Source organism: Lichenostomus cassidix, chromosome 3 (genome assembly GCF_008360975.1).
Source record: "Lichenostomus cassidix isolate B80296 chromosome 3, HeHo_3.0, whole genome shotgun sequence".
NCBI classification, from domain to species: domain Eukaryota; kingdom Metazoa; phylum Chordata; class Aves; order Passeriformes; family Meliphagidae; genus Lichenostomus; species Lichenostomus cassidix.
The window spans coordinates 14,714,728-14,730,036 of NC_139483.1; the positions used below are offsets into that span (position 1 = coordinate 14,714,728).

At 43.6% G+C, this 15,309-nt stretch overlaps 1 protein-coding gene across 1 annotated transcript in view; it reads right to left on the reverse strand.

The window, feature by feature from the left end:
* Positions 1–15,309, reverse strand: part of ALK (ALK receptor tyrosine kinase) — a 307,378-nt gene that overhangs the window by 8,850 nt on the left and 283,219 nt on the right. The window contains exons 19-25 of the mRNA XM_085054627.1: positions 14,238–14,336; positions 12,340–12,526; positions 10,060–10,150; positions 9,069–9,133; positions 7,990–8,119; positions 2,291–2,388; positions 1,131–1,223 (exon numbers count right to left, since the gene is read on the reverse strand). Of these exons, the coding sequence (XP_084910753.1) occupies positions 1,131–1,223; positions 2,291–2,388; positions 7,990–8,119; positions 9,069–9,133; positions 10,060–10,150; positions 12,340–12,526; positions 14,238–14,336 (763 nt within the window). The remainder of the gene's footprint in view (positions 1–1,130; positions 1,224–2,290; positions 2,389–7,989; positions 8,120–9,068; positions 9,134–10,059; positions 10,151–12,339; positions 12,527–14,237; positions 14,337–15,309) is intronic.

The following is a 15,309-nucleotide window of genomic DNA, read 5'->3' on the forward strand; positions in this document are numbered from 1 at the left end:
GAGCCACTGTCATTTAAAATAAAACCTACAATCCCAAATCCCTCCCAGATGAGGAGGCTGCTCATGCAAGCTGGTATCACTGATCATAACTACACAGCCTGAGCATCCAAAAGGTATTCCTGGACAAAAAAAACATATGCAGACTTCAAAGGCACCTTTGAAAGCTCAGCACCAAAATGTTCATCTTGGCAGCTGGTTCTGCTGATTGTGAGGGTGACAGATGCTACTTTGTCCCAGCAGAGCCACACCTGACAGTGGGGCAGCATGGGGGCTCTTTGTGGAGGGAAAAAACCCAGCAGCTCTGATACACTTGGGCTTCTAAGGTAGCACTCTGTTTGCACCACCTCAGGCTGTGATACTGTCAGATCTCAAGCTAAGCAGAGCCAAGCCTAGCGTAGTAATTGCACAGGAGAATCCCCAAGCAGGGAAAAAAAAAGGCAAAGCACTGGAGTAAACAGTGTGGGTGACTGAGCACAAGGCATTCCTTCTTCCGAGTCAGGGCAAATCAATTCCTCAGCACAGCAGGATATGGAGCTGCACTTCTAGAAGTGCTCTATGGAAGATGAGACATCAAACTGCAGCCCTGACTGCTTATAGTCATTAAAGATTTTCTGGCACTTCTTGCAAGAGCAGAGATAGTTAACCCCATGTCCTGGCTGAATTCCAGTTTGGGTGATTACATTTTCCTGACCTTCTTCTGCACCTTCCTCCTTTAGCTGCAGTAAATTGAGGAGATTTACTGATGACACCAAACCAAAGGTGCAGGAATAGCACCAAGGAAAGGGATTAAACTCAGAAGGATTTGGGATCACAAAACAAAAGGGCACATCAATACCATTCAGTGTGGAGAACGTAAAGAAAGGAAACTGAGGACAGAGTCTAAGAGGGAAGAAAAGCAACTTCCACACCATTAGACTTCACTGCCCAGGAGAAAGCTGTCAGGAATGGGAGAAGTCTCCAGGACATAGTTTAAGGCAAACACCAGAAAGGCTGGGATTCACCAGGGTGGGATCTCTCCACTCTCACCTCACTCAGGTTACACAGAGCAGCACAAGAGCCTGCACAAACACTGCTCCTCCCTCATTTGAGTGAGCTTCCACTTGGAGGTACCCTGGGCTTGGCACTGCTACCTGTATATATCCCGGGCCATTCCAAAGTCTCCAATCTTAGCCACTCTCCCAGGCCCTCGACAGGTAAGGAGGCAGTTCCTGGCAGCAATATCCCTAAAAGAAAAAGGAAGAAAAGAAACAGAAAGAGAAGAACCACTGAATTATTTGACAATTTTGCAAGCCAAAAAGAAAGCACAAAATAGTACCTACTTTCCTGAGCTGCAGAGAACCTAGAACAGCCAGAAAAGTCTGTGTTTATGGAAAGCTGCAATGTCCCAAATTCTAGTCCATCCCCACAGCAGGAACAGTTTTGTCCTTTAACATTCCCTCTTTAAACTTCATATAACATCTTCCAGTTGAAAGGATGGGGCCCCTGTGAGCCTCCCTTCACCCTGGGAGCTATTTTTATGTCTCTAAGGAGTGCAAGAAGAGGAGCTGATTTCAGCCATGTGCTAGTCCCAACATCAAGCTGTCTGAGGAATGATCCACTGATCTGTTCCTACTGTGCTTGTTCAAGTGTTGTCAGAAGGCTGTTGCACTGCCAGAGACAGGTAGGACAACAGTGTGCAGGTGTTGCTCAGACTACTCAAGGTATGGGCCTGAACCTGTGTATGCAGGTAAAGCTCCAAGCTTCACCTCTGCTGAGCTGAAGTAAACCTTGAGGTCTGAGTAACACAATGGAACAACTTGTGGGTGACTCTCAGAACTGTGAACTACCACCTCTTTACTCATCTCCACTTGCCAGGCAGGATATTAGATGCTTGCCAAACACCCTATTCTGCAGGAACAATGATCACCAGGTGTTGCTCTTCTGGCTGTGCTTGTACACATGTTCTTTGAGAGGGAGAGGAAAAGGCTTCCAGAATGAGCAGACAGACACTAAATAAAAATTCATGACAGTGAGAGCTTTAAAGACTTCTGTCACAAGACTGTGTCCATTGGCAGAGCAGCCAAATAGGTTGCACAAGTTCAGGCCCTGAGACAGGGCTCAGGATCTTTGGCAAAACTACAGAACTTGGCCAGCTTGATTTACTGCAGCTTCTCTCTTAATTACTTCTATGAGTCTACTTTAGTCTACCTTGTTTAAAGGTATCCAGCCACTAGAGTGCAGCAGGACACAAACATATGGAGCAGGGCATTAGGAGCCCATGCTGGCCTGTCTGCAAGCCCTGCTCACCTACCTGTGAATGAAGTGGTTCTCCTCCAGGTACTGACACCCACAAGCGATGTCACGGGCCACATGGAGCAAGTCCAGCATGGAAAGGGAGGAGGGCTGATTCTACCAAAAGACAAGGGACATACATGGCTTAAAAGCAGGAGCATGGTATGATTCATTGCTGATACAGCTCTGGGAGCTCTCCAACAAGTGATGTACCTGGGACATTAATACACAAAGGGATTAGAAAAATGCACGAGTTCATATCCATGAGCTATGGGAAGGATGTGCAGACACAGTGTTATACAGATCCCAGAGACAGAATCATAACAGATAGAATTAGCTGGATCTTACTTTCCAGCTCCATTGGGATGCCCCTGTAAGAATTTCTCCCTGTTCTCATGGCAGATTCTTCCAAATTTTCCAGCCCGATTTTTGAGATCTGTAGCCTGAACTGTTCTTCCTGGAGTTTCTTTGTATTATTGCCAGCTCCTCTCTAAAGTCACCTTGAACCACAAGAATGACATTTTGTATAATGGCATGAGTCACATTTGCTCTTTCCCTCCTCCACATCTGTGTAGGTTTTATCTTGCCCCTTAGAGCACTGACACAGTTTTGTGTAGCCAATGGCTATGGAAGACTAAGGCTGCCAACTCCTTGTTTCTGCCCCTCTGATGAAGTCCACAGCCCTTGCCAGGAGGAGCCAGATGCTTTAGTGGAAAGGGCAGGATTCGCACTGGCGCTTCTCAGCTTCTGAAGCCAAACCATCAGCTGCTGCTCTGAGGTGTGAATCAGTGATGCCTGTGGTGAGAATCACTGATCCCTGTGGCCAGTCCTGTGGGGGAGGAGGAAAGTGCTGCTGCCAGCAGTGTGATGAGAAACTGGGTGGCAGTGACTGTTCATGCCACAACTACCATTTGATAGCCAAGTGTTTATCAGCCTCAGTTATTGGACCAAACAAGCTGATCACACTCCTTAGCTCTCTCTTATGACACCAGCCATGCTGCCCAGTCCCCAAAAGGCACACACTTAGGGCTCTCCCACCAGTGCACAAACTAGCACAGCTTCACCAGTGACAGGGACTGCTGGCTCTCCAGCCCATCTGTTGTAATGAAATGTGTCTCCAGACGAACACAATGCTGTGCTGGCCGTCCCACCTGATCTAAACCACTGCAAACTGGGACTGGAAAAATGTCCAGGCTCTGCAGCAGCCAGCAATTAAACAGTGGTTAACAGTAGTTAAACACTGGCTGGTAAAACTAAAAAAAAAATAAAAATATCTTAATGCCCTCTGAAGAGATTAGATAAAAAACTGGCTTCAATACTTGACTAATGAAATAATTGAAAAATGCTGCATCTCTGTGTGAACAAAGCCTGTTTTGTTTAATGCAGGGTCATAAACCAAAATGTGATCTTGTACCACCTGCATATATTTTGTTATTTACACAGTATAGTTCATTGTGTATATATACTTAGCTGATTCTTTAAAACACTGGACTTCATCTCCCCTTAAACCTTCCTCTTTGCAGAATACTATTTTCTGCAAACATAAAGCAGTTCTTTCCCCACCATTTTGTGGCGAAGGGGGAAAAAAATCTCTTTTACCTCTGTGAGTTAAAGTGACTCACCAGCTACACAAGATGGCTACAGTAAGAAAGAATGCACATGTCTTCTTTTTCCCTTGCAGGGCATAACCAAGGGGAAATTAATATCTCAATCTACCCATTCCCTGCTCTTCTGAGCAAGGGTCAGAAACCTGAAGTGAAAACTGAGTAAAAAGCCCAATTCTTTACTCTACAATTGATTTCAGACTCAAGCTCTACTGCAAAGCAGTCAGTAGGCTGAAGCCAGAAGCTGATTTGAACTGCATAGCTTTTTTCTTTTTCCCCTTTTTTGTTTTTTTTTTTGCTTTCCTTTCCCTCCATGGATGAATTCCTTCCACCTTTTATTTGGCTAAATACAATCCTAAAACAGATGTGACTGCCCAGCCAAGGACAATTTAGCCATGTAATTTGTTTGAAAAATGGAGGTTTGGGATTCATTTTGCAAGGGGGCAGCCTTGAGACACACCAAAGGATTCGCTTTACAGCTTTTGCTCCCCAGATGAATGGATGATGCCAGCTGCAACGCTCCGCTGCTCAGGGCAGTGGGCATGCTGGAAGCACTGGTGTGACACCTCCCAGGTGAGGCTGAATCTTGCTAAAGGTGAATGAAATTCTGTGTATTGTTCAGTGTAATCACTGCTCTGTGCAACAGGCTGCACAGCACAAAGGAGAGGAATCATTTATCCATATACAATTTCTCTCCTAGAGCTGTGCTTTGGTTGCTGTGCTGTGTGTGAGAAAGATCAGCCCCCAATCTCCCAGAATGAACAATTCTGCAATGCTCACAATGAAAAAAGGATCTGATTCCAGGAGTCTCTGAATCTACCAGGTTACCTCTCTGGAGATAATGGGGAAGGGGTAATCCTGCAAGAGTTGTGAAGCTCTATTAGAAATGGAACAGACAAATCCTTCAGGCCTGCACACCATGGACCCATGAGGAAGTATGAATCTGAACCTTATGGAGTGGACCTCGCTGACATAAATTGACATATTCCATGGGAGTCACTGGTATTGTATCAATGGTGTTGGGTGGAGATATGATAATTCTTGCTTAGAGTACAGAAAAATCATTACATGTTGGCTGAATACAACTTTCATTGTCTACATGAAGAACACAGATGAACAACACACAACAGTGCTGGCAGCATCTCCATCTCTCATTAAATTGAATCCCATGTTCTGATACCTCCTGCAGTTGCTTTAGTTTTCATTTAATGTCCCACTTCCCTTCATTTACCTTCTCCTTCACCATTCCCTGTGCTCCCTTTCCTGCTTTTCAGTGGGTGAGTCCATGGCAGCATGATGCATATGTCTTGCTCCAAGTCACACAGGTTGTAGCTGGCCAGTGGCAAGTCAAACAACACAACTGGTGATCTCTCTAGCATGGTCCTATCTTTTTCCATAAGCCTTGAAGTTAGTGCCAGGTTAATGTCTTTCACACCTCTATTAAGTCTGTCCAAAACTAGCATATGAATTTGGTGTTACTGGCAAGGGAGTGCAAAGAGCAACTGGAGGATGAAGGCAGAAAGTAAACATGTAAATTTCTTTTTTGTAATTAGGCTGAAAGCAAAAGTAGGTGGGAAAGACAAGGTAGTAAAAGAAATCAGCTGGAAAATACAAAAGTGGAAAGAAAATAAGGGGAAAGGCAGTAATTCATATGGTGCTTACTACAGAGTAAGCAGTGCACCTCTGCTACCCAGTCAGATAGGGCTTGTGTGTTCAATTAATTCCTTTTAGAAGCAAAGCTCATCAAAGCCTGTTTACTCTGCACTGTCCCTTGTCTTTCCCTTCCTTTAATGGGCATAAAAAGCTGGACATCCAGCCTGCTATACCTGAGTTCTGCCTGTCTTCCCTGAAAGAGCAATAGGAGGAGCAAAGCAGCTCAGGGTTCATTAAGAGCAGCACAAAGATACATCCAGTACCCCTGAGCCATAGGCTTCATGCACAGAGACTCTGTCACACCTCAAGTGTATGCAGAGGGTAAATCCACTTCCAGGGTCGGATCCCATACTTGACAGAGCACAGTGCCCTGCACACATCTCATCTCTCATCAGTCAGAGTCTCCTTGCCTCGTTGTTTGTGAGCCAGCAGTCAAAAATGCACCAGAGGCTGATTTCTCAGTGCTCACAGGTGCCATTGGCCCCTCAGAAGCTGCCCCAGCAGCCAGGTAATGAATTACCCTGTCATTCTTGCCAGGCAGACACCACGTGGGATGGTTGTAGAAGCAGGGCAAGGGAAGGGGAAAAAAGGTATTAGAGTGGAGCAAATTCATGTGGATCTGTGTCTGCACACAGCCAGGCTGTCCACTTTCATCCAACTGTTAAAGAGGGAATGGAAACTGCTTTTCTGAATCAGTTCCAGCTTGCAACTACCCATCTGCATTTGAAGCTCAGCTTTCCCAAAGTGTGAAAGACATGGGACTGAGCAGAAAACAGAGGCATCAATCCAACCTCTGCTTCACTCCTGGGAGCAAGTTAAATGCAGAAACCAGGGAGAATCTTCAAGCTGATGGGAACAGGCCTTGTGTGTAGTAGTTGTTATGGTCAGTCTTGGATAACTTCAAACAGGTCAGGAAAGACAAGGAAAGAGGATGAATGGAAGGAGTGACTGTGAAGGCAGAAAGAGAAATACGAAGAAAGTAATGGGGTAAACCATCAGCCTCTTCTGACTTGGGCTTTCACAGGGGTTGCACAGAATTACTGCTGATGGGAACAGAAGCCCTGGTAAGGAAGAACTCTTGACTGGGTTATGGCCAAACAGAAAGGAACCCCTCAGATCTGAGGGCTCCCATGACTACATCCTGTCAAGATTAAGGGCATTTTATCTACAAAAGCAACTGGCTCATTTTTCTGCAAGTAGGTAAAAATTCCAGCTGTGCAGGACTAGTGTTCTTCATAGTTCCTCAAAAGATCTGTACCATCACTGAGTTGGCTTCCCTAATTTAAGGAGCCAAACCCCATCCTGTTTCACCTGCCCCTTCACACATCTAGCACAGCCTGGTCTGGCAGTTTTGAACAAAGCACTTACCTGGCAGCATATCTTGCCTGTGCCATTTTACACTGCACTGGGTGAGAGAGAAGTCCATGTAGCAAAATATGAATTTCCCCATTCACCAACCACCAAGTTCAGCCCATTTGTATGAGCATCCCTAGGTGCTTCAGAAAGCCAGCCTTTATTTATAAAGTCTGCTTACTCAGATTTCAGACTTTCCTTTCGGGGTGTTTAGCCTCCTTATCTAGGGCAGAAGCCACTTTATTGCAACCTATTCAAGACTGAAGTGCTTCTGAGTCTCACAGACCATTTTATATGTCTGAAAACCACACTGCATGGAAAAAAATAAAAATTTGATCTGTTTCCAGATACCTCGAGGAAGAACCTTATTGATATCTTTTAGAGCAAATTTGTGTCTCTCTTGTACTGATCAAATGCAGCATTTTTTCCTCTGTCAAACTCAGAGAAAAAGTATGAAGCTGGGCCCTGGTATTAAACTTCAGCAATATCTGTGTGACTTTCTGACCCAGGGACTCAGAGAAAACTTTATGCTTCTGAAATACTGAATTCTCTCTAGAAGTCATAATTTATTTCTTACACATTTCTAGTTGTCTTTTCCTATTTATGCTGATTTCAGTGGGGAAAATCTTTAAAACTCTGAACTAAAGATATTTACTATTAAGTCAACAGCTCCTGGCTGGATTGTCTCCTTGCCTATGTCAAATTTGAACCGACAGATAGCCACAGAAATGCATCTGATCAGCAGTTTAAATAATGGATTTAATTTTTTTTAATATTACTAGCTCAACACTTCCCCCCAGCCTAACCCCAGCTGGTGAGAGGAAGGTAAGAGTTAAGTTTAACTTCTACCTTTTTAGACTTCGATTTTGGTCTTTCTTGAGGTAGTATCTGCAATGCTATCTAGCAAAGTCCTGGGCTGAGGCACTTCTGCATCCTCTGTTCCCTATCCACCTGACTCCTGCTTCCACAGTGACAATTTAGCAACAGAAATTTTGAGTCCATCTAAAATTCTGAGAAATAGCATTTGCGTAGATCAGCTCTGTCCTAGCTAAGTGTTTGCCCTGTGGCAGCAACTCTCTAAATAGAACACAATTAATTCTTTCCTTACCGGTCTAGGCCGTGTCTCCCTCAGGAAGGATTTCAGGTCTCCTCCAGCCATGAGCTCCAGCAGGATGAAGCGGGGCAGGGCCTGCAAGCTCACCCCGATACAGCGCACGATATTCTGGTGGTTGAACTTGCTGTGGAGACAGGGACACTCAGCTGTGGAGCAACTTTGATCCAAAAAGCACAATAGCAGAAAAGATTCAAACCTCCTTTTTGCTGCAGGGAGTGTTTTGGTTTTGCTTTTGTTGTGGGGTTTTTGGTTTGGTTTTTTTTTCCCCCCCAGAAAGTAACAAACCTCAAAGGTAGGGCAACTGGATAAAGCTAAAGCATTACCCCTGCATTCTGTGTCAGTCTGCATACTGCAGGGAATGACAGAGGTGGGGAAGCAGTGCCTTTTGGCTGCTTTCCCTCCCTGTTTTCTGCATTCTTTTTGAGCTACAGCAAGACCTGTGGGGCACAAGAAGCAGAATATGTCTGATAATAGAGAAAAGTCTGCTCTTAATTTTCCCCATTCAAGAGGCAGAAGTTGGGCTAGGGCAGCATTGTTCCAATTAACATACTGACACAGGGATCTGCTTGTAGGGGATGTTTCCTGAGGTTTACTCTCTAATACTTCCTTATTTCTCCACCTCTCAAATGGGATGGGAAAGTAGTTCTGTGGATTCTGGGATTTAGACACTGACACATGACATGGCAGCAGCATAAAGTCAATGCCATCTGTTAGCTTTGACTAATCAAACCCAAGTTCCTAAGCTATGTTCTCATCTCTAAGAGATCAAAAAATCCCATTATCAATTCTAAAATCTGGGCCTTAAATATTTCACTTTGGCTAATGAAAACCAATCATCTTGAAAAACGAAAATTTCAAGAAATTTTTGAAATAATTTTGAAAATTTAGCCTTTAATCATTTGGTGAGTCTTCATTTGTGAGAAGAACAGAAAAGGATGGTAATGCCTATTCTCTTCATGCTAGAACTACTGTACAGCTGTACTGTGAGGACACCACCTATAAAGAACCTTTCTTCTTCATTATGCTGGACTTTGCAAGCCTTCACAAATAGTGTTCATGCAATTCATACATACCTAATAATGAGAGCTTCCATGAGGAAGTCGAGCTCATCTTGCTCTGAACACACTTCTGGCAATGTCTGGAAAAGAAAGAACGGGTTGACAAGGAGAAGGTACTTCAATTTACAGATGTAGAACATCTGCCACTAACCACTGTCTGCAGCAATCCTTCTTTCTCTAACAGAAACTTCACTCTAAGATAACCATTAAAGCATTGCTAAACTAGACTGTGAAGCCTGTTGAAAGGTAAATATCAGAACACCTGGCCCACCAACGCCACTGTCATCCTGCTCCCAGCAAAGGAAATAGCCCAGAGTGCACAGGGAAGTGATCAATATTTGGGACTCTGCTGAATAGAGGATGAGGAATGAGATCAGTGTTCCTGAGTTCTCTGCAGTTCAATGCTCCTACCTTCCAGAAAGACTGGGATCTATAACCAGCAGCAGGACTCTGCTGCTATGTAACCTGTAGGAGAAAACAAGCCAGCTAGGCTGCTGAAGGTCTGGAGAACTCTACCAGGGTCTCTTAGGATTTAACTTCACTTTCAATGCATATCCATTCTGTAAGGGAGTGGTGAAATCCCTGGAAAACCAGCCATCTCCTACTTGCAGGGTCTTTGATGTGTGTGTCAGCAGCTTTTGGCCTTGTGAAGACTTTTGGCCTCTGACTCACAAGGCTTTGGAGAGATTACCACACCAGGTGTAGCACGGGGAAGATGGACAGTGGATGGATTTAGTTCTCATTCCTGCAGTCTACTGGTACTCTATGGGAAATCTTTGCCTATTTACTATATACAGACCTCTTTTAATAGCCTCAAAAGCTCACATACTGCAAGCTGTACCATTGGTGTGGTGGATTAACGTGTTGCAACACAGCAGCAACATTTCTAGCCACGTCCTTCAGTACTCATAGAAATGCTTCATTCATCTTCATTGTTATAATGCATTGGGACTCTTGGGTGAAAGGTGCATGAAACCATCATGATAACTCATACACTGTCACTTACTTTCACAGCCACCTGCAAGGGAGTGGGGTCGCTGGGGATCCCTGTCACCTGACCTTCATATACCTCACCAAAGGCTCCGTGGCCCAAACCCCTGGACAGACCAGAGAAGACAAGAAGGTTTTACTACAGAGAACACACATTATAACACTGTGGACACAGCTCACAGAACGGGCTCACAATTTTCATGGCAGTGTAACAGGGAGAACTGGATATTGACAATATGCAGGGGACCAGACCTTGGTGAGATCTTTCACGGACCTACAATGTATTCAATTGGTAGGGAAAGCAATCCTTGGAAGTGAACAGTTGCCAGTGAAATCAAGCTGCTGGCATTGCAGCATGTAACAGAGAGCACTCATCTATGGCCTTGGTATCAGTGCCCAGTAGTTGGTGCTCCAAAACTGATCAATAAAGACAAGATTTAAGCCTTGGTGTTTACACACCCTAAACACATTAACAGTTCCCATGATATTTCTGCATCACCATTAAACAAAACATTGAGCAAGAAACTAGGAGGCACAATGATTCTCAAAACACCTGAATTCTAAACCAAGTAACTTTTCCTGATTTATTGTGTGATTCTGGGCAAGTACCTTAGCCAGTAAATGGTGATGACAGTGCTTTGTAAAGCACTCAGCTCTAAGAATTCATGCTGAGAATTGTTTCTGGCACTGATCATATTATAAAACTTACAGTTTTATTTTGAAAAAGATTACAAGAAAAAGAGACAGGAATAAGAGTAATCATACAGGAGGTCCTGTCCCATGTCCTTGTGATACAGATTTTGTATACCTGTCCATTCAGTCCTCACTCTCTTAACAGACACCAGTTAAGTCAGCTGGTACAATAGTTACTTCACATCAGTGGCCTGTCATAATGACACAGTGAAATATGGCACAGGATGAGGCTGCACCCCAAATCCTGAGTCCCTCTTAACTCTGCATGGGCTGCACATTTGGCAGTACTATTTTGAGCATGTAAGAGGCATTCCTGCATCTCAGTTTGGGTAAAAGACTCTCAGTAAAGCTCTCTCCTCCAACATGCACTCTCCTGTCAGAGCCAGGTCTGGGCTGAGAACTGCATTGATTCTGTTTTCTGCTGTACAGGTGGACTGCTTTTGCCTGGGCTGTTGCCCTCTTGTCCATATCAACAAGGAAGAACAATCTGCTCTCTTGTTGCATAAGATCTGTCTATAGTTTTGCCAGGATAGAGACCAGTCTGGGCAGTGAAACCACACTGAGAACTCGTGTTGCCTGTGATTCAACCACTTAGTTTAATAATATTTCGTAGGTATCAGCTTGAGACACCATTCTTGGCTCTGCCTGACCAGCCCATTACAAACTGAGGGGATAAACCAGATCTCTACAGCTCATAACTCTCCCTCCTTCCAAAAAGTCCACTTTCCCTTCTCCAGTAAACTCCCAGCTATATCCTCTGCTATCTGCTTGCCACACTTCAAAAAATGCTTTCAAAGTCCAAGTGACAAAGGAAGCAGAGCACAGGGTACACTGGAAACTTCCAGGTGCAGTCCAGCAAGATGTGCAGATAAGGGGGAATAGGGGAGAGCAAAACATTGCAGACTGCACAGACTGCTCTGAGCATCATCTTTTTTAGCACCTTAAGCTTCACAGTTTTCCAATCCTGCTTCCACTTGTTTTTTGTGTAAAACTGCATAGTACCAGGGTAACGTCGCTTTCACAAATATCCTGCAGTAGAACAAAGTTTGTAAGAACTCTGAATTTTCAAGTTTTTCTCAGAAGATGCTTTTGAGCTTTCCAGAAATTCTCACCTAGACGTGATTATCCTGCTGGCTTTAAATTCCTGTCTATTTAATACTGTCTGGCATTTTCAAACTCATTGCTTTCCTTATTACTGCACTTAAGGATGTCATTGTCTTTACCAAAGATCCCATCAAAGATTTAAAAGAGCCTCCTGCAAGCCTCAGCCATCCCAGAATTTCATCAGCTCATGGCAATGGGCCATTCACTGCATAGCCTGTAAAAAATGTATCTGAATTACTGGGGATGACTATTCCATTCTCCTCACAATCTCCAGAGAAGAGCATGGCACCTGTAGAAGGTCAAGGTGAATGCCAAAATCTAGTCCCCTCCACATGAGCCTAACTACTGCAGCTTCACATTTTATGAAGAGGGGTATGACCCTGAAAGTGCATAAAAATTTGAATGTGCCTGCACAAAGCTGTGTGTTCACACCTCTCTAGGAGAGCCAGGATACCTGGGTGCACAGTGTGAAGGATGGGGAAGGCAAAGATGAATTTACCGGATGAGGGAGATGTTTTTTCGAGGCACCTCTTTAAGGTCACTAATGGATGTGGTCTTTCCTGCAAAGCAGTAGTTGGGATTGTAGTCTGTCATGATGGTGGAGGTACGCAGCTTGCTCAGTTTGTATTCTGGGCTCTGCAGCTCCATCTGCATGGCTTGCAGCTCCTGGTGCTTGCGGCGATACACTAAACATGGAGAACACAGTTAACCACGTGCAGAGACTGCCTTTGGGACAGCACTTCTCACTGGGATTTGCTGTGGTGTGGTCAGATTTCAGGGAATCAAACCAGACAGTGACACTGTCTTATTTCTGCATGTCAAGTAATTACAGATAGAAAATGGGATCTGAAGATATCCAGGAACCTTTGATTTACACATCATATGAAGCAACAGGCTTAGTCATGGACTGCTTGGAAAAAGTAAAATGAATTTCACTAGGAGAGATCTCAGAGTTCACAGTTCTGATGTTTTTGTTCTGCTCTATTTAGTTTAACCAAGCCTTCCAAATACAAGTCCAGTTTGAAACTTGAGGGATCTGGGGTATAAAAAAACTTTCCTAAATCACATAGAAGTGACTGAAGTCTGAAATGAATTATTGCATTGTTTTTTTCAAAATGGATAGCCCAAGCTGTTTCCTCAGAATAACACATTGTACACAAAAAATAGCTAATTTCCTCAAATTTCCTTTTTTTCCAAACCATAGAGTAGGGCTACATTTGAAGTCAGTTTATGCTAGTGCTATATTCCTTGCATCACTTCACTGATACTTCTGCAACGTCATTAAAAATCACACCTTGAAAGAAGACATCCTGAGGATATTCCTTGAAATAGCAACTGATCTTGCAGGATTTTTTCCAAAGCAGGATGACAATCATGAGCAGGTTAAATCACTATTGATTTCTGTGGGAGCTGGATTGAGCCCAAAGACTGTGACGGTAATAGCTATTGCATCTTCTCCAGCAGATGTTGCTCAGGGGAAAAATTTAAGGGGTAAACATGCACTCACAAAGGCAGATGGATGTAATGACCTATCCACAAACCCTTCCAGTCCTCCATTTTCCTCCCCATTGCCTTTGCTTTGATTTTTTAAATCGTTGCTCTTTCCTGAGATGGAAGTGATAGGCTCGTTGGATGGAAAGAGGATTACTCTTCCACTCCTGAGAAGTATTTAGTCATTGTAAAAAGGTACTGTCAGGACAGAAATCATAGATGTAGAACCATGTGTGTCCAACTGATAACTCCTGAGATTTTTAAAACTGAAACAGCTGTGCAAATCTAATTTCCTGCTTTAGGCACATCCCTCTCCTCCCCCAGACCTACACAGTGTGGACAAAGAAAAGTGGCAAAGCCGTGGTTTGAATCCCTGACTGCTTTTCATTGACTCAAATGTATTCTGCTTGCACCGAATGCAGGTGAGCAATTGATTAAATAAGAACATGAAAAGGTGACAAATTCTTTTCAGAATTTAAAATAAAAAATGCCAAGAATATCCACATCCTACTAAGTAGCAGTTTGTGAAAGGAAAACCTATGTTACAGTTTAAGCTTAAATGTCATACATTAAGAGGTGAAATCTGTATATAGGCACACAAATAAAGAAGCTTTTTGGCATTAAACAGCACCACATCTCACAAAACCAGAAGCAGCTGTGTTCTGGCAGCTTCACAGTACAATACAAACAATAAAGTCTCTTTCCAGATGCAGTCAGTTACTGAAGCCTCCTCGAATTGGTCATTGTGGTTAGAAACAACCACAGAAAACTGAAGTTGTGTGTGGGAAGGTGTCATTAAACACAGCAGTAGCTGAAAACCTGAATCCTTTTGCCTCTGAGGGCCCAATTATCCCTGGCTCAGATCCAGCCCTCATATGAAAATATCTTTTGCAAAGAAACACTCACCTATCATGATTCCCGAAAAAGCCAAAATTAAAGCAGCCACCAAAGCTGAAGTCACTACAGACAAGACCAAGGAGAAAGGGAGACGAACTGCTGGTTCAGCTGTAACAGAAAGGAGAAGAAGGAATTACATATTTGAAGTGAGCTTCCAGGAGCCTCTTTTTTTGCAGTCAAATTTTTTTCTGCTCTTCCTTCCACCTTCCGTTTACTCATCTGCTGCTCCTATAGTGTAGGAGCAACCTCTGGCATGATCAGTTGTCAGGATCTATGACTTCTCATACCTCATTGTTTCACTTCCCTCAATTAATATCAAGCCATTAAAACAGATGGTTCACTATCAATGAATTAACATGTGAACTCCTTGGGTATGAAAACAAGACCTTAAAACACAGGGGCAAGAGGTTGGGGAGGTGGAAAGAATATTACATTGTCAGGGTTAAAGTGCTGCTATCAATGCCAAATCACAGCAAAAGCAGGAAGAGGACTGCAATATATCATCTCCTAAATGCATGTAATCGAGGCAGAAAAACCTGGTAACAGAGTAGTGGAGCTGCATCCTCATGTGGGATCATGCTATTAAGGTTTACTTCACCTTGACAAAATGACCATGCTTTTTACTCATCTTACAGGCAGGAGTGGTAAAAACACAACAATTTTCCCATGCTAGTGACAAAGCTGAAAGCAGGATCCCAAACCCCTGGGGTGACCTGCTCTAAGTGCTGCACAAGGATATGAAGCAAACCTAGTAATTGAGCTCTGAGCACCCGGTTTTGCCAGAAAGGCAAGTGCAGGCATTACCTTTAGTTTTTCTCAGAGAAATCTTGGACAGAATTTCTTACAGTTTTTGAACTTTTACCTTAAATGTCTAAATCCATAGGAATCATATTTTCTTTCACCTTTCACTTTTTTTCTGTTCTTTAGAGAACTTGGCTGGGATTTAAGTTGAGCTGAAAAATTTCATCAGTGAACAAACTTCCAGGATTTCAGAGCAGACTGTGAGCACCAGCAGGCACAAAATCTGACCCTGCTCAGATCTGCCCAGTATGCCAAACATATAGTGTAGAGCAAAGTAGCA